We start from the raw sequence: 19178 nt of genomic DNA on the forward strand, positions 1-19178 counted from the left end.
TATAGCTCTTATTTGTAATCGACTTCCTATAATTTTCAGTCCGATACAGGCTTAAAAGCCAACGCAGCGCATATTTCAACCTTACTTAGCCCAACCTTAGTGCGAGTAACCTAACCTAACCTAACTTAGACGACGGGGCCAGACATGGTGATTTTTTCCAGTCGCATCTAAGTAGAAGACGTGTGATATTCCGTGAAGGGTAGCGGCACCGGAACAGCTGTTCACATCGTCGGCCACCCTCGGCTACCTGCTGCCATTAGCGTAATCCTACAAAGTATTCCGAGAGCTACGTGATAAGATCGGTAGCGATGACCGACGCGTCGAATTTACCGGGTGCCTCCACGAGCCAGAGAGCGATATCGAGGATGCTGAGGCAACGTGCACAGGAGTTCCTTGCCTCGCGGAAACACGCGAACAACCTGGTGGACATAATCAGCCACTGGGATGTAAGTAGGACTACGTTCGGAACCACCACCCGAGTGACTCCGTGTATCGTCTTATCCTTGTTTAAATCTGTTACCATTCGATGAACAACACGAAATCACTCGGGTGATATTTCTGAACGCCTAAACTTATGTGGCAAGTCGACTTTATATTTCCTGATTGTTCGAGAACAAGCCTCTAATAACAAATCTTTTATTTGCAGGAGTCCACTTGTCCATGCCTGCTTACAGTAGAGACGATATTTGTGGAAGTGCTGAAGCGCGGCGACATGTATGTCGAACATGCAGTAGCCCTTACCATTTCAGGTAAGCCTGAATAGCAGCTTGCTGGCTTAAATTTTTATATTATTTGCAAATAGAGAGGAAGAGTAATTAAGATTGTTCCTTATAGTTAGAATTTTAATTTTTGTTTCTTTTTGATGTTTAGGTATATGTCTATTCTATTTTAAATATAGAAAGTATAATCAGTTACAAAGAACAGATTTATTATGCATGTGCAAGTATTTATATTCTATATTATATGCAAAGTATCTATAGATTATATTTAAAGGTATATATTTTAATATTAACATTATAGAACCTAGTCCAGAATCTCGTTATACTACTTGGTTAAAAAATTGCTATGAGGAAGTTTGGAAGAAAATATTAGCAACTATGGAAAAAAGTCGATTAGCTATTCAAGTACAAGCCCTTACGACTGCAATGAAACTGATGGCGGAAGAAGGCAAAGCACCATTAGAACCGCGTGATAATTCGGGATATCATTTTCCCCTGCATCGTTTGAAACCTATTCTCATGACTCTATTGTCTCCCGAAAAGGACAATATTAATTTAATATCGAGATTTCAAGAAATCACCTATTATCCTGATGCTTTATATTACACATGGCGATGCCTGCCTTCTCTCACTCCAAAAAGACAACCAAAAGAAGTTTATATTAAAAATCTGTTGGAGCTTATAGATAAAATACCACTGCCAAAAGAGGAAGAAGGTACATTTCTAAGATTCACACTGCCTCTGAGCTGAAGCTAGAAAATATAATTATATGCGTTTTATACAACTATATTGAATTATTTCACTACTTGATGTTGAAAATTGATTAAAAATTATAGATATGAGATAGTTAATTAATATTTACTATGTGTAACCTTTTGAATATCATATCTTCTTAATTCTTAACATTCTCTATTCCATTCTCTATCTTCAGATACTCTATTTAAGTACTTAATATAAAATTTTCATAAATGCAAATGTATAATTTAAAATTAATATAATGAATAATTTTTTTATAAGAACAAATAATACAATTCTAAGTGATTTTTATATATTTCAGCATCTAAAATGTCGGATAATAAAGAACTTTTATGTGGACCGCAACAAGGTAATAAAATAGTCCAAATATTATCATTAGTTATATTTTTACATTATTGATGTACATCTTAAATTTTTTAGATGCTGCATTTACATGGGATCAATCAAACGTTAAACGCGCGTTAAATAAGGTCTGGGCCTGTGTTATGCACTGGGAATTAACGCCACACTTACATAAACAGTTGTTAATAGTATTATTGGAACGAGTCATGTCACATTTAGAAAAACCAGTATTGTTAACTGACTTTCTGATGGACTCGTTAGATGTGAATGGTCCCATCGGTGTACTCGCATTGCAAGGCGTATTCATACTCGTCACCAAACACAACTTAGAATATCCGAATATTTTCACTAAGTTGTATTCGATGTTCGAGCCTGAAATTTTTCATACGAAGTACAAGGCCCGTTTGTTCTACTTGTCAGATCTATTTCTTAGCTCAACGTAAGTATTTTAGATTTTCAGTAGAATTGTGCATACTACAAAAATTAAGAGAATATAAGATCCAAGAATGTAGAGAATAAAAGTCGGTATATGATGGAATTTAAAAACTCGATATTTTTTCCATTATTCAGACATCTGCCGGAAGCGTTAGTAGCAGCGTTTGCGAAGCGACTTGCGCGTTTAACATTAGTCGCGCCACCGGAGGATATTTTGATAATTCTGCTTTTTGTGGGCAATCTGTTGCTCCGACATCCAGGGCTAAAGAGGCTAATTGATCATCCACAAGGCGGCGAGGCCCCACCATCGAGTACTGGAGCAGGTGATCCATTTTTGATGGAAGAGCGCGACCCATTGCTGAGCAATGCGTTGCTCAGTAGTCTTTGGGAGATTCGAGTATTGCAGTCACATATTTTACCCAGCATCGCCACCGCAGCGCGTTTCATTCATGAACCATTGCCCTCGGTCGAGTACGACATGGCATCAGCATTAGAGCGCACTGGTGGTCATCTCTTCGAAAACGAATTAAAGACCAAAGTCAAAGATATCATGCTGACATTCGAGAGGCCGACCTCTATGGCACTACCGAAGGGAGAGAAATTATTGCAATATTGGCAGATTACACATTGATCCTATACATAGTGTGATTACGATGCCGAGAGTGCAATATATCGTAAGAAAAGGTCTGTTATTGTCAGCGTCATCGATGAGGTATGAGCCAAGGATGACGTTAGAGTTTCGGGTGAAGAATAAAGACTTTTTGTGTTTTATATGGCATATCTACAATGCGAAAGATGACAGCATATTTTTCTGCGGCGTTGAGCATCTACGCTTAAAAATATTTAAATCGCTTTATGTATAATTTATCATACATACAACCAAGAAAAACTGGATATTTGCTTTTTATCATTTACCTATCTGTTACATATAAATTAAAATAGCCTATGTACGTTATTCATAAATTGTGTATATAACGCGCAACGCTGACTGGTATTAACTCTTTCGCTACGCTTTGTGTAAATTGTTAGAAATTATTTTATAACATATTTTTGGAATTTGCTTAATAGGCTAACAATTCAAATAAGAAGTTAACATATCATTTATATATATATATATATATATATATATATATATATATATATATATATAAATGTGTGTGTATTAATTTAACGAAATATTAGTTTTTAATTATCTAATTCTTTTTTGACAGTTTTTTTTTAACATTTATTATGTATCAGTAGATGATTTGCAAAAAAATATGTAATTGTTCATATTTTATTTTTATTTAACATGTTTAAAATTAACATGTGATCAAATCTGTACATAAACAAAAAATCTCGTTTCATTCTCTATGATGTGTAATATGCATGATTTAGCTATTTTTTGCCATGAAGCATTTAAATTATAAACATAATAGTATATAAGTCGTTATAAAGTATCTCATTTTAAATAATGTATTTTAATATCTTTTGAACAATGCATCTTAAAAAAAAAAACATGAAAGTTATATGAGTTTCGAGAAAATATATGGTTACGATATTGATTTATTCGTAGAGAGCATCATTGTCGAGATTTTTTGTAATCACCATTTTTTTAAATTATTAATTTTTTTTATTATTTAAAATAAAATATCCTGTATATTTATCAATATTAATCGACAATTATTTATCTATAATGGAAAAAAATAAATATTTACATTGAAATATTTTTTTAATCATTATGCAGTCAAAATATTAATCGAAAAATTCATTGAATATAACAAACCACTCATTAATATTTGTGGATTATGAGAAGGATTCGATTCCATTAAATACAACGAATTGTTCAAAGCGCTAGCCGAATGTAGACCATAGGTACTTTACAATATTGTAACACATTTACAGGAGAGCAACAGCATGTGTAAGGGTACACGAAGAAACAGATAAATTCAAAATAGAATGTGGTATTTGTCAAGGTCTCCCCTAAATTGTTTATCACCCTTTTAGAGTACATGTTCAAGAAAGATTAACATGGGGATAAATATAGATGGAGAAAAACTAAATCATCTACGCTTTGCTAATGATATTGTGCTGATTTCGGATAGCCTTAGAAAAGGCAGAGACATTACTTGTAAGATTAACAGCCTCACATAAAGTTGGGCTCAAAATAAATACAAGACAATTTATGACGAATCTGATCCCTAGCCAAAATATCTTGGTAAAAGATAAGGAAATTGTTCAGGTCACATCTTGCAAGTATCTAGGCCGCGAGATCAGAATTAGCAGAGATAGACTTGCGAGATCGGAAAACATATTGAATTGGCGTGAGCAGCTTTTGGGAAGTTGAGGCATGTCTTCAAATCTAAATTTCTCATATGCTTCAAGCGTAAAGTGTTTGATCAGTGTGCCGGTCATCTTGCCGGTCTAGACTTATGGTTCGGAAATTTTAACTTTAACACGAAAATCTATTTACAAGATTGAAGTGGCCCAACGGGGTATGGAACGCTCCATTCTAGGAATCACATTAAGAGATAAAGTCCCAAATGAACAAATCCGTAGAAGGATTAGAGTCACAGACGCAGTGAAGAGGATAACATGCTTCAAATAGAATTGGACCGAACATATCGCGAGGATGCCTAATGAAAGATAATATAACTAAAAGGATTATGAAATGACGACCCAGGCAAGATGTTTTCAGAAGCAAAGAACGTCCACTAACTCGTTGGACAGTATAAAACGATATAAAACAAATCACTATAAACTGGATTTAAGAGCACCAGGGCCGAAAATAATAAATGGAAAATAATAAATAATAAATTATGGAAATTATTAAGAGAGATTTATGTTCAACAGTGGATAAAACAAACTGTTTGATGATGATGATGATTATGCAGCCAAAACTGAAATTCATCGGTAGGCCAATTCATATTTGCCATACATAAAAACATAATTTATATATCAATCTTGATTTTTCTAAAATGAATTAATTTCTGGACAGCGCAGCGAAAGAGTTGAAGCTACTGATTCTTTTAATATTATAAAATATAATGAGATCGTGATAATTGATAATTATTATATATATTATTATATATAATTTGCAAAATTCGCAATTCTGTCGTTTACTGAGCATAACGCTTTCGAATAATGATTTATTTGTATACGCGGACATGAAATAATAAATTGAAAAATATTTAATTTAATAATTTTTTAATTTACTTTCATGCTATACTATTGATGTACAAACTTCACGTTCGCAACGTATAGGTAAGCATAAATCAATTGCAAGTTTACTTGTAATCTATTTAGGCTCTTTTACATTTCTCTTTTTCTAAATATATATATGTATATTACTCTTATCATTAGCCTTTTTTCATATCTCATGATTCTGTATATTTGCGCATCATTGCATATTGTCTCTTACATGTATATACAAACACTTTTATGTACACATCAATTAATCGATAAGTTATTATTATTACAATGTCATCATGTATGATGCTACTTTGTGTCCAATACCTGGAAAACATAATAAAATAGGTTATTAATTTTAATTTAATTATTGTTCAGTTAGTTGTGCTATATAACGAAATTATTCTTTTAAATTAGATTAGAACTAATCATTTTTTAAATATTGTATATAGTTCGCACGAAACTTAAAATCAGGACAGACAAAAATGAAGACAGCAATCTCTATGTTCAGTATAATAAACTGTAACATTTTATTATAAAACTAAAGTCATATATAGCTTTTAATAACAAAAATATAACAACATATAAAATTAACATAAAATTAACATTCATAATTTTTTGAAATTTTCTTTAGTAGCAAGGTTATTTAAAAGTTAAAGCTTAATTTATAATTATTATATTAAACTTCAAATGGAGATTATTTCTACTAAAAAGACATTCTTTACAAATATGTTTCTATATATATTTCATAGTTTGTTGCATTAAAAAAAAAAATCTATCCAAAGGTGGGATCAAGAAGCTCTCACCTGGATCAATAGTCGCCATTCGTCTTCGCTCAGAGCATTCCTTATTTTTATGAGGACATTTCCTGGAATATTAGGTGATACCGAAATTACTGCAGTATTCGGCGTAATGGGTACATATTGCACCTGTAACAGTTGCGATACTGTGGGTCTCGCTTTCGGGTCATGCTGAAGACATTTCCGCATTACGTCGATCAGAATGGGTGGCGCGCGCTCGCAACCCTGGTGGTTTTCGTCGCTCGTGGACGGAAACGAAATGTTTGGCTTTGGATTAGTTATAGCGTTTACCTTTGCCCACTGAGAACGTATGTGTTGGAAAGGCGTATATCCATATACCAAACTGTATAAGATACATCCCAACGACCATACGTCTGATTTGAAACTTATCTGTTGAAAGGGAAAAACATGGATCTCAATCTAGTCAATTTTAACGTAATATCATTATTAAAAATATTATTCAGTTAAGTATTCAGATTATGCACTTTAGATTAAGATCGATATTAATTAAAATGATATTTTAATATATTTAATCATCTCGAAATGTCTTTTTAAATGATTATGAAAAAATGAATTATGAAAAAAATCATCTTTGAATTATTATTTAGTTTAGTCTTACTTTGTATTTAACGTTGTGCGTAGGCGAATCCGCGTTTCCACCAATGTCCATTAAGGCTTCAGGACTAATATAATTCAACGTTCCAATTGGATTATTTTTTACAACGGACGTCATGTCCGAATTTACACTAGAGGCAATCCCGAAATCAATTAATTTAAGACGGCCTCGTACCAATAAAAAATTTCCTGGTTTCAAATCTGAATGGATAACTCCTAAATACGAAAATATATTTTATACAAAACGAAACATAAGCATAATTATATACGTTATTTTTACCATTATCGTGTATATGTTTCACCGCCGTGAGCATTTCAGTCCAATAATACAAAATCATTGTGAGAGGAATTTGTTTCTCTTGGGACATAGTTTTCAGAAGTCGACTGAGATCAGTGTCACCCATTTCCATCACTACATAGACCATAGAGTCTTTAATTTGACTGAAACAAAATAAAATCAACGAGAAGAAATTTATTAAAGTAGATATTTTATTAATATCACTTATAAAATTTCATTAAGATCTTTCAAAAATGTTTTTATAGCATAATATATTTTTAGATAAATATTGATGTTGTGTTCGATATATACTCACTAATCGAACATTCTGACAACACATGGCGCTTGTAATTTATGCAACATGCAAATCTCATCCAAACAGCCCTGAGCCGATTCCTTGTCCATTTTGCTCAAGTTAACGCATTTAATGGCGCGTAACTCGCCGGAGGATATATCCTGCACTCGCAGAACCTCACCACTCATTCCTCGGCCAAGAGAGCCTAGGATCAAGTACTCTTTGTCCTTTACAATCAAAGTTTTGCCTTGTCGTTGCGAGGGAATGCTCGACGATATCGTGAACTGTACATTTGCCATTTCATTAATGATTTGTAGCTGTTCCTTGCGTTGTTTCTCACGGATTGAATAATGTGGATCCTTGCAGTCTGCATTCGATGCAACGTTATGCTCCCCGCTATACTTTTGTGAATCCTGTACTAACTTTATGTTTGTATTGGAACCGATTATCGTCTGCTTGCTTTCATTTTTATTCTGCATAATTTTTTTACCACTTCCTAGTAATGTATCGGATATATCGTACTGTTTGTTCTCCTTTGTTTCCTCGATAGATTTCGCCGGTTTCAAATCTGAATGCAATGACAACTTAACACATAACAAAATACAATCATATAATTTAAATTTAATTAAATATAATTTTATCCATACTATAGTGTTTACCATTGTTGTAATTTATTTCTGTTTGCATTAATTTCGCATCCGACAATCCAATCATTTTCTTACTTCTATCCTCCTGTTGTGATTCAGATGTGACGTTCTTTGCTTGTGCATGCAACAGAAGCGGTTTTGAGTCCAAGGATTCACCATGTGAAAATGTAGCATCTGATAAAGGTCGTCTCACATTCTTGGCATCTACTCCAAAGTGTCTAAATAATATAATCTAAGATTAATATTATCTACTATTATTTAAATCTGTACGAGAGAATAACATTTCGTTTTGGATGTAAAGAGTAATAAAAATCAAATTCCAAACAAAAATCTTATTTTTTATCAAAATATGTCTCAATATTTATAATATAATATAAATTTTGTAAAAATAAACAGGGACAGTCCTATTGTTAAATAAGTTAAATATATTTATTTATAATACAAAAATATTACAATGTAACAAACCTCGAATCTTTTTCTATAATGGGTGTACAAATTGCGTTTCTAGACATTTGCATATGATCTTTTGTAAGATTTTTTCCTTCCATTGGAGTTTGTCTCATGTTATGATGCCAACTGGATAATATCGTAGAAGGTGTTTGAACATGACTCTTGTTCAAACCACCAGACAGTTTGTTTTGTGGGGTTTGAAATAGTTGTTTATGTGATGTGCAGGGATTAGGGTGCATACTAATCGGTGCATGCTTCATTGGAGTTTCCGATATTAAACAATTAATCATGGTTAACGGCTTGCCTATTTCACTCAACGAAGGTGTATCAAATTCCGTGTATGTATTTTTCGCAGGTGTATATTTTTCATTTGTTTCGTATTTCGCGATACTTTTCTGCAAATTACATCTTACAGGATGCATCATGTTTTCGGATGTTTGTATGCAGGTGGCAGATTCTGATAGAGTGCTTGGAATCTTATGAGATTCCCCTTCACAATCCTTATTCATCTGCTCGATAAAACTGTGTTTGCTTTTATATCGTTGATTATCTTTGCTTAAATTTGACTCACTATTTCTTGTTAATAATGTCTTATTCTCTGCTAATGAGCTATATATAGAACCTTCTTTTCTTTTATGTGATATATCTGACATATAAGCATTTTCATGATGCAACTGACTGCTATTCAATAGTTGCAGATTCTTATTTGTATCAAATTTGTTATAATCTCCTTTATAAACTAACAGAGATGATGGAGGTAAGGTCACTTCTGTCGAGCGATTATGAGCAACATCAGATTGACTCCTTGAAGTAAATGTACCATTGTGATATTCCTGTGTCTTCTCTTCATGTTTTGAGCTGTGAATCTCTAGTTTATTCGAATCGCTAATTGGTAAATGGCTTTCAGAATTTAGACTGTTTATTCGTCTGTCAGAATTTACACTGTATTCATCTCTATTAGCTGTAAAACTTGTTCCTCTTTGTATAGAAGGAGTATCAGTTACTATACAATTCTCTTTTGACGATAAGCATTTCATATTAGAGACTCCATCTGTTGACTCAAATGACGAGGAATTAATATTTGTTTTAGATGCGAGTGTTTTCTCGCATAGAACATCTTCAGCTGAATCATCTTGTGGCAGAAGATATGGCTCGTCAAAATCTAATTCATCTTCAGATTCTTGAGTTTTTTCCTCACTCTCATCATTATCATCATCTTCATTATTTTCATATAAATGTAAAAGTGCTTTAACACGAACTGGCTGAAACTTTGGGATGTTCTGTATTGGCAATCTACCAGAACTCATATTATCAAAACTATTGTTTGTCGTAAGATGTGACATTATCAAGGAACTTTTAAGATAATTTTCACCGATCTATAAAGAAAAAGCAGTATATTTTAGCAATGCAATATCAATTTACAATAAATTATAACTATATAGAAAAGGACAATTACAAAAAAAATCAAAGATTCCTGCAATTGTGACTACTTTAATATATTTATATAAAAAGTTATATCATTAGAAAAACTTGGAATACAAAGTGAACTTGATAAAATATTAATTGGAAAATATTAATTATTAAAATATTATTTAGTCATGGTTCTCTTATAAACAAATTAGTAATGGAAACCAATTTCTAATTCCAAATCTTATTTTTCTCTCACATCCTCTCTCTCTTTCCCTCTTCCGTTCTTTGTCTACATACATAAAATCTCTGTGATCAACGCAAATCTTCGAAGTAAATAATTACCTGAAAAGGCATTCGCAGCGTCTCACAAGTCTGTCGACATGTTCAATGTCAGACTTATATTTCTTTAATAATCGATCTAGCGATGCGAGCACGAGAATCTGAATGTTCTCGCTGGTGATAAACGAAGCACCTGTCAAACTGAGCAGTCTCCGTAGATCCATGCGAATTATCGATCGAAGGAAGGCAGGCTATGCACACACATTGCGAGCCCGTCGGCACGTCATGTCGAGAATGCCATTTACACTATACGTACGATGATTTTACTTAAGCTGCGTTATACGACATCACCATTTCTGCACATTGCTTTTTAAACTTGAACGCTTTCGATTCTACCGGTCGGCGACCGCACGTATTTGAATTTGCAAATGCCGATTGGTTTAGTGCCTAGGGACAACTGAACAATAGGGCGTCATAGGCAACAACAAGAATGTTTTACGAACGCCGTGCGGGACAATCAAATGCGTTATTTATACGCTCTTATGTTATCTTAAATTATTAATTATTATTATTATTTATATATAAATTTGAGATCAACAGTTGTTTTTTTGATGATTTATTTTTAATAAAAATTTTAATTTAAAATATTTTGTGTAATGAAAGTTCGAGATTAATTGGCTAATTTTCCAAAGAATTTTTGTACTTATATCTATGTTGTAAATGTATTGAAAATATTCTTTCAAAAAGCTTCCCTTTAAAATAAATTCATCTCGCTCTAAATTAACATAATGGAGACCATACAAATATGAAAATGTTATCAACCAGATGTAATAAAACATGTAATAACTAAAAAGTGAATCAAACAATTACAATAACTATCAAATCTTCATAAAAATTTATGTATTTATGAGATATTAATTATGGACAAATATAATTTAATAATTTGTGTATATAAATGTAATTAACAATGTACAGCAATGGAAATTAATTGAATTATATATTTATATAATTATATATTTATATAATTATATATTTATATAATTATATATTTATATAAATGTTTTTAATTCGATCGTAGTTGTATGGAAGAAAAAGAAAAAGTGTAAATAAATCATATTTTAATTTAAAATAAAAATGCAATACAACAGTTTTCCTTAATGCCAACTGATTCGGAGATATGAAATCTATTTGACTTTGTCGCAAGTGATTGCACTAAATACGAAATGAAGAGAACATTACCTGTTAATTTCACTGCTGTATGCTAAAAGTCGTACACAGAATTTTATCTTCTAGTCGCCTTCCCAATCTAATTGTCTTCCCATCAACGCTAAATATCCATAAAAATGTTTTGAGAACTGTGATAGAAACCGAAATTAATTTACTTTTCTCCTTCTTTTTTCTCTCTTTCTTCCTACCAGAGAAAACTGCAGTCTTCGTTTCTGAAATTCGTGCGTCTTAAGCTTGAAAATTTTTATTAAAGTAAATTGTAAATTCATTATCTATATGTAATTATATATTAATGAATCGTTTCTGTCACAGTTCGCGCACAAATTATTCGGCGATTAAATTAAGTTATACTTAACAGCTATACTTCTTTATACATTATTTCTCGTCTTGAAAAGAACCAATGTAAATCCCAGTACTATTCGCTTCTTGACTTCCTTAGGAAGTCCGCTCCTGCACATGTTTAGGAACTACTTGGCAGCAAATATGGTGACGCAAGCGATTCGTACAAAATGGGTGTGTGTTCTATTTATAATCGTCCTCTTTTCTTATTTATGATCTAGCAATTATTCTAAGCGTGTTTTCCTTTTCCTTTCTTTTATCCTTTAATGAATAATGCTCAAAATTTCTATACAAACATATTGGATCTTTACGAAAACGATTTTACACGAGGAAACTAAACGCTCGCTTTTTTCCCTTTCTTTTTTTCCTTTTGTCTTTTCGTACAATGTCAAGAACGAATTTAAGAGCGGACGAGACAATGAATGAATCAAAAAAATTATGAACGATCTCAGAATATGTCTCCTTCGCGCGGCAATTGAGGAAACAGAGATATAAAAAATATTTTATTTAAATCTTCAAGGACGAACATAGGAATTGCGAATAATGAAAGGAAGTATTCTAGGCTATCCCGAAAATAATTTTAACGTTTTCCGTTATTGTAGTTGAGAGCTCGTAACGGTGCTTTAAACGTGGACGCAGATTGTTGTTGGATCTGATATGCTACAGGATGAATTTTAAAGCCATATAATCTGCAAAATAGAAATCATCTTTTAATTTTTAGATTTTATTCCATATATGCAAAAAAATTAAGTTTTCAAATTAAAGATTTAATATTTTTATTTTAATACTACGATAATAAATGTTTGATTAAATATAATGTAGAAATATACTACTATCGTTAAAAATAGTGATTAACGTTAAACATTAAATATGATACATCTATGTTTCCTATTTAACGATTACGGTTTTTTTTTCTATAACAATACCGACAAATATTTGAGATAAATCATTAGAAGAATATGAAATATTGAGAATTGAAAATAGATGATTCGAAAGATATTAGATTCATCTACAGAAAATTTATAGAAAAATTAAAAATTTTAATATTATATTTCTAATAATACAAGTGTGTGTTTCTTTAATTTATTTGCACATTTAAATAATCCATTTATTATAAAAATGTTTTTGTTTAATCTATAATTTTTACAAAGATAGTTTTTTAAACTTTATTCCTTTCTTGTCATACAATTGATTATTGTACTAATTTATTATTATTACACATTAATTGATACTTACCTAGGTACAAATTGATTTGCTGCACGTTTTGGTCTATATTCGGGATGAACCATAAATAGCATATGTGGAAATCCTGTCCCAAAATATGCTCCGTCAGTGTGATGATGTCTCGAGCTTTTCGGTGTATACACGTCCATGCATTTGGGACAATAACTCTTGACCATTGCTTCACCAGGAACGTCACTAAGACCCAGTGGCAACATTGGCTGGGATTCACAATAAACTCGTGGACAATGACCAAAATCGCCTGCTTGATATTTCTCAATCATCTGAGCAATGCCACGATTGGTAAGTATGTAACGTGCATGAATGAGACCATAGAGCATCTCTGCGGCTTGCTCGATCAAGTCTGATTGATTTGGGTTATCATCCAGATCATCATCTAATAAACATATAATAAATTAAACAATGAGCATCAGGAAAAGTAATCATATTTCATGTATGTCTCTTCTTATTTTCAATTTATTTATAATATATATGTAATTGGTAATTCAAAGTCTATTTTTTATAGCTGAATTACATTGGTTATACTCTAAATAAAAAATAGATATATATCTAAGGATTAATGAAAGAAAATTTTAGTGCAATCCAATATAACAATAAAAAAATAGACTTTCAGTTTACTACATCTTATCAACTTATCAACTTACCAGGTTCAAGATCAAGAATCATATCTAATGCTTGACGATAATGTGGTACCTGTTCATTCAGTCCCGTTAAATTAAATTTATCTTGAATATAGTCCTCATCCACCTATATGTGACATAAATGAAATAAATAAATACAATGAAATCTTATCAATTCTTAAGACAATAATATTATCACTGGAAAAAATTAGTAATATACTATGATATTACATCAAATCATGCAATAAGATATATAAAATATATATATATCATATATATCATGGAAAAATAGAATAATGTTCTTTGTATTCTTTACACTCTCATAAATTCTATTTTGTCTTTAGTTTTATTTTATAAACAAATATTCAGACATAACAAAAGAGATAAAAAAGAAGAGAGATAAGAAATTAAACATACAAAATCAGAAATAGAAAATTAAATTGTATACAATATATAAGAAACAACATTTTATAAAATGCAGAATCAAAAAATAAGTATTTTTTTATTGGACTCAGTAGTAATTTCCTATTCCTAATTCTTTATATCTGATTTCTTATTCCCATTTATTGAACCAAAGCCGACTTGTGTTAACGAGATGTCAGAATAAAATTTGATTCCATTTGGAAAAAAAAAAAGACAAAGAAAAAAACATAACGTCGGGTTTCCTTCAACGCTGAGGCGCGGTCAAATCACTCACCTCGCAAAAGAACTCGTTCCCGCGTAAACCGCAAAACCACGAGATCCAGGACACCTCCTCGGAGCTGCTCATTTTCCTGCGGCAGAAGAAACCGTAGGGAGAATCCCGTTATTAAGTGTTCGCGCGGTAGGCGTAGTGGGCGAGGAGAAAGGCGATGGCCGATGAGAAGAGGTTGCTCGTGTACTCGTGGACGTCACGCTTTCCCGTTCGCTCGTTGACTTCTACACACGGTGCGCGAACGCGTCATCGTCGACATCGGCGACGCCGGCGACTATCAGCGTCCACATTGCGCGAACCAGCAGAATTGGTTAGAGCGGCGCGAACGGCAGGATATTCGGAGAAACGAAAGGAAGGGGAGGGGGGTAAGAGAGAGGGCGAAAGAGCAGCGGACGTACGGACGGTACAGACGTACGGACGGATGGACGTATAAACGGGAGGGGGGACGAGTAGCGCGGGGGGTGTGCAATGGAGCTCGCTTTACTAGGCAAGATGCCCGACAAGTTACGGCCCGTCCGGCGCGTTCACACCTACGTTTCCGTGGTCATTGCTGCTTCGTCAGCTGTTTTTCGAGCACGATGCACGGTCCGACGCGGCCAGGAAGCGCATTACTCGTGCAAATTGCCGACGCGGAGCACAGCTACCCGACGAAAAACCAAAAATAAACAGCCCTCACGGCTTACCTTTTGGTGCTTTGATTAGCCACGCTTGCTCAACCGCACGGGATATAGCTGGCGTTGCGCGCGCATAATCCACGCCATCTTCCGGAACGTCCTGATGAGCTTCGACCTATGTTCAAATCATGAACGTAACGAATATCATATCAATTGCTCTACTTCTAGGCTGCGTTCTGAATCACTGCCAGTACTGAAAATATATAGTACCAGCTCAACATTTGATGATTTCTCATATCTATTTTCTTATCAGATAAATTTTAATTTACTTTTTATTTTTCTTTCAAAAGTTAAAAAGAAATGAAATGAAACGTGAAGTAAACTGAGATAATCCTTCTCGATTAAAATTCATTAATAATTTAATGAATGACGCCCGATTGTCACGTTGTCGATTAAATATTAGACCCTTTGATAGGTAGTCCAATAAACAATTTTTAAATATCGGTTGAAGTGAATGGATGTGTCCAATTCATGGTTAAACAAGACGTTCTCAATTTATTTTGTTGAAAATGAACATTGAATGTTGATATGAAAAGATACCTTTACGTTTATGCTACGCTCATTTGAAACTTTCTATAAAATTACAATAATTAATTTAATAGAAATTTTTTTTATTATTTCTTAACAATGCAAATGATAATAGATTAATAAATCTTTTATTCTTCGATAATGAATAAAAAATAAAAAAAAACCTCCCCGACGGGGAATCGAACCCCGGTCTCCCGCGTGACAGGCGGGGATACTAACCACTATACTATCGAGGACTTCTGTGGAGCTTCTGTCAAAATTATGGTCTAATAGGATAAATAGGTTTATATAACAAATATGTATATTTAAATTAAATTTAATTCGATATAATTAAATTCAATTCTTAATAATTAAATTTACATATACAGAATATTTCTTAATATATTTCTGAGATTTACTTTAGTAGCGAATGGGAAGTACTAATAAAAAAGTTTATATAAACATATATATGTTCTATTCGATCATGTTTCAGAATATATTACTTTTACTATGTTTTCAGTAATGTATAGCTGCTTACTTTCATAAGAAATGTTCGAAATGACTATTTTCGATCTGTAAACAATATTTGATATTTATCATCCAAATATTTCATTTATTGATTTCACACATTAGATCTGTTCTTCTAGCTGAACTTGTTGCATCGATCAGTTTTTCTCCTTTTTTTCTAATAAGAAAGATAAATAGAAAGAAAAAGACAAAAGATGAATTGTGCAAAAAGTTCAGTTAAAAAGAGCAAGCCCATTTTGTTCATTGAATTTAATTCAATTCGCTCTCTTGATAGGAGCATTTAATTTGCTGTTCTGCAGAAATAATAATGGATGAGTATTCAAATCAGGAAATAACAGACATGCATTTAATGTATGGACTTGCCGAATGTAATCCAGCCGTAGCACGGTATTTATACGCAAATCGTTTTCCTAATAGACATCTATCAGATAAGAAAATATTTCAAGAATTACATGAACGTCTACGAGATACAGGTTCGTTTAAAAAGCGAATATCAAATAATGGTAAATCAGTTAGCATCAGAACTGTTAATCTTGAAGAACAAATTTTGAATCACAGTGAAGAGAATGATGGCAACGATAACCGAAGATTAATAATAATACAAGATGTCGGACACATTACAACGTGGAAAATTTTACGAGATCAACAATTTTCGTATTATGTCCAACGTGTTCAGGCATTATTAAAGAAGATGATTTTCCTTTAAGATTTTCCTTTAAGAGTTCATTTTTGTATCTCGTTCCTGCGGAAGTCTATCGCTAATCAATATTTTTTATCTGCTGTATTATTTACTAATAAAACTATATTCACTGAAGAAATAATTAATTTTCATAATGTTCATCATTGGACTGAAAAAAACCTATTCAGTGTAAATGTATGGACAGGAATAATTGGCGATCGGACCTGTTTTTATTTTATTTTTTTTTTTTTTATGAGAAATTAACAGATGAATTTTACGTTAATTTCTTGAAAAATCATTTGAACAAACTATTAGAAGAAGTTTCACTTGATATTATATAATAACGTGTAGTTTATATATGGTGCATCGCCACATTTTAACCAAGTTATTAGATAGTTCCTAAACGAACGATTTCTTAACAAATGGATAGGTCCTGCGGGGCCTATCGCCTGGCCTGCTCATTTCCCAGATTTAAATCCGTTACATTTTTACTTATGGAGCCACTTAAAAATAATTGTTTATTCAACACCCATTGCCAATGTTGAAATACTTCGTAAACGCATACAACAAGGTTGTCAACAGATCAGATATATACCTGGAATTTTTGAAAGAATGAGACTTTGAAACACGACGACTACAAACTTGTAGAGCGAAGATGGCTGTTTCGAATATCTCTTGTAAAAGTAAACAACTATATATTACTGAAATACAAAAATAAAATTATAATTCTGAAACAAATTGAATAGGATATGTTTATGAACATTTTTCATTATTTTAGTGTCCTCCATCCGCTGTAGATTCCATGTTAAAAAGCAGTATATAATCATATTTAATTTATTCTAATATATTATTTTTTAGTTATCGCCGTCTTTTCGCAGTAAACAAACCATTTAATCTTGTTTGTAACGTTACTAAACTTGAAGCAAATGTTTTACTCAATCAAAATTTCTCTTCTTATTGTATATTATCTAGTTCTTATTATATATTGTAAAGTAAAATAGTCACTTGTTTTAACAATATTTTATTTATAAATCAATAAAACAAAAAAGCTATCACTTATAAAAATAATCAAGGTTTATGTATTAATTGTAACAATATTTCCAAAATCTCTTGTTTCTGTTTAGATACAGCGATTTTTTGTCTTCTCTCTTCAATTTCCAATTCAAGTCTTGCTTCACGTTCCTTTTTTTCTATTCTGAATTTTTCTTCCTCAAGCTGAATCCTTCTCTCTTCTAATCTGAATTGCTTTTCTTGAAATTCCATCTCTTTTTTATGTCTTTCTTGCAGAAATTGCAATGTCGATTTTTTCAATGCATCGTGACGCACTTTGTTCCTTATTGGGCCACCTGTTCTTGATGGTGACGTGGGTGGTGATTGCAGCGGGCTTCCTGAGGTTAATGGAGTTGATGACGATGACGAAGATGATGAAGTTGGCGATGGCAAAGCAATCGGTAGCAATGTGGAGGACGGGAAGGAGGAGGGTATAGATGTTATCACTGTTGGTTCTTCTATTATCACTTCTAAAGTATCAGAAATATTTTCTAAAGTCACATCCCTTTGTGTTCTTGATTTGTGTACATTAAAACCAGTGTTTTTGCCAGAACGCCTGAATTCTCTTTGTAAGTCTTGTACCTGTTGCAGGAGTCCCTCCTTTTCATTATACTGTTCTTCAGTTCCCGATCTGTAGAAAATATAAGCGTAATAAAGGATTTCAATAAATATCTTTTCAACAAGTGAATAAAGAATAAAAAGTTATCTTTTGATAGAGAAGCTACAACTAACAAGATTATTTTAATGACATGTCTAGTGTGTATCACAATACATTTTATATAATAAAACAGCGAATCTTGCTTACTTTCTCAAGTGCGCGCGACCTTCTCTGGCCCAGATTTTCAGTAAATGGTCAACATGCTCCTTCACGCAGCGCAAGCTAAAGTTCTTTTGCGTCGCGGTCACGACGCGCTCGGCAACGGTTTTCCATCTGTCGCTCTCCTCGTACGGATTCTGCTTCGAGACCTCGCGCAAAAGTATCAAGTCATCCAGAATCGTAAAGCGAAGCCGCTCCGGTTTTGCCATCGGATTTGGTGGCGCGCGAGCGTTACTCGTCGTACAATGGCCCTTGTTGTGGTGAAAAGCGCGAACGCTCTATCTTCCTCGTAATAACATAGCAACATGGCATTGTCGAGGATAGATATCGTCCCGTGCAGCGCATAACATAGCTAGCCTATCTGACAGAATGCGACATGGCGGTAAATCATCCCCGGTTACGTTCCAAAATTTTACTCGATGGATAGAGCAATAGTTATTAGTTGACTAATTAGGATAAAAAAAAACAAAGATTTTTGATCAGTTAATTAAATGCTACTCTACTTATCGAGTAGAATTTTAGAACGTAGCTCCCTGACGTCAATTGACCCTAGATCATCTTTGCTGGCCGCGAGTAAAGTCAGTGACATTGTTATCGGTCGAGCAATC

General features: G+C 32.9%; 4 protein-coding genes and 1 non-coding gene across 6 annotated transcripts; 1 reads left to right on the forward strand and 4 right to left on the reverse strand.

The window, feature by feature from the left end:
• Nucleotides 1–125: 125 nt before the first annotated feature.
• LOC105424150 (nucleolar complex protein 4 homolog B) lies at nt 126–3146 on the forward strand. The gene is made up of 6 exons (XM_011634239.3): nt 126–446; nt 647–749; nt 1021–1434; nt 1777–1824; nt 1896–2256; nt 2388–3146. Exons 1-6 carry the CDS (start codon nt 309–311, stop codon nt 2881–2883), a joined length of 1560 nt encoding a protein of 519 aa, XP_011632541.2. The 5' UTR covers nt 126–308; the 3' UTR covers nt 2884–3146.
• A 2364-nt stretch (nt 3147–5510) lies between these two features.
• Mps1 (dual specificity protein kinase monopolar spindle 1) lies at nt 5511–11157 on the reverse strand. The gene is made up of 8 exons (XM_011634240.3): nt 10257–11157; nt 8520–9880; nt 8067–8272; nt 7429–7975; nt 7116–7276; nt 6840–7051; nt 6227–6610; nt 5511–5747 (listed from the first exon to the last, which is right to left on the reverse strand). Exons 1-8 carry the CDS (start codon nt 10266–10268, stop codon nt 5730–5732), a joined length of 2901 nt encoding a protein of 966 aa, XP_011632542.2. The 5' UTR covers nt 10269–11157; the 3' UTR covers nt 5511–5729.
• Nucleotides 11158–11294: 137 nt separating this feature from the next.
• Nucleotides 11295–15148, reverse strand: CkIIbeta (casein kinase II subunit beta). Of its 2 annotated transcripts, none has more exons than XM_011634241.3 (5): nt 14999–15148; nt 14319–14394; nt 13646–13748; nt 12996–13377; nt 11295–12448 (listed from the first exon to the last, which is right to left on the reverse strand). In XM_011634241.3, the coding sequence occupies exons 2-5, from the start codon at nt 14388–14390 to the stop codon at nt 12340–12342; spliced, it is 666 nt and encodes a 221-aa protein (XP_011632543.1). In that variant the 5' UTR covers nt 14391–14394; nt 14999–15148; the 3' UTR covers nt 11295–12339. The 2 variants fall into 2 exon arrangements, with proteins under 2 accessions (XP_011632543.1, XP_088939969.1); XM_089083843.1 differs by lacking the exon at nt 14999–15148 and adding an exon at nt 14850–14985.
• Nucleotides 15149–15681: 533 nt separating this feature from the next.
• Nucleotides 15682–15753, reverse strand: TRNAD-GUC (transfer RNA aspartic acid (anticodon GUC)). Its single transcript has one exon. It is a non-coding gene; the product is annotated as a tRNA-Asp (tRNA).
• A 1955-nt stretch (nt 15754–17708) lies between these two features.
• LOC105424156 (uncharacterized) lies at nt 17709–18957 on the reverse strand. The gene is made up of 2 exons (XM_011634247.2): nt 18559–18957; nt 17709–18384 (listed from the first exon to the last, which is right to left on the reverse strand). The coding sequence occupies exons 1-2, from the start codon at nt 18777–18779 to the stop codon at nt 17772–17774; spliced, it is 834 nt and encodes a 277-aa protein (XP_011632549.2). The 5' UTR covers nt 18780–18957; the 3' UTR covers nt 17709–17771.
• Nucleotides 18958–19178: the final 221 nt, after the last annotated feature.

The sequence above is a fragment of the Pogonomyrmex barbatus genome, unplaced genomic scaffold (genome assembly GCF_055798465.1).
Source record: "Pogonomyrmex barbatus isolate J1 unplaced genomic scaffold, ASM5579846v1 scaffold8, whole genome shotgun sequence".
NCBI classification, from domain to species: Eukaryota; Metazoa; Arthropoda; class Insecta; order Hymenoptera; family Formicidae; genus Pogonomyrmex; species Pogonomyrmex barbatus.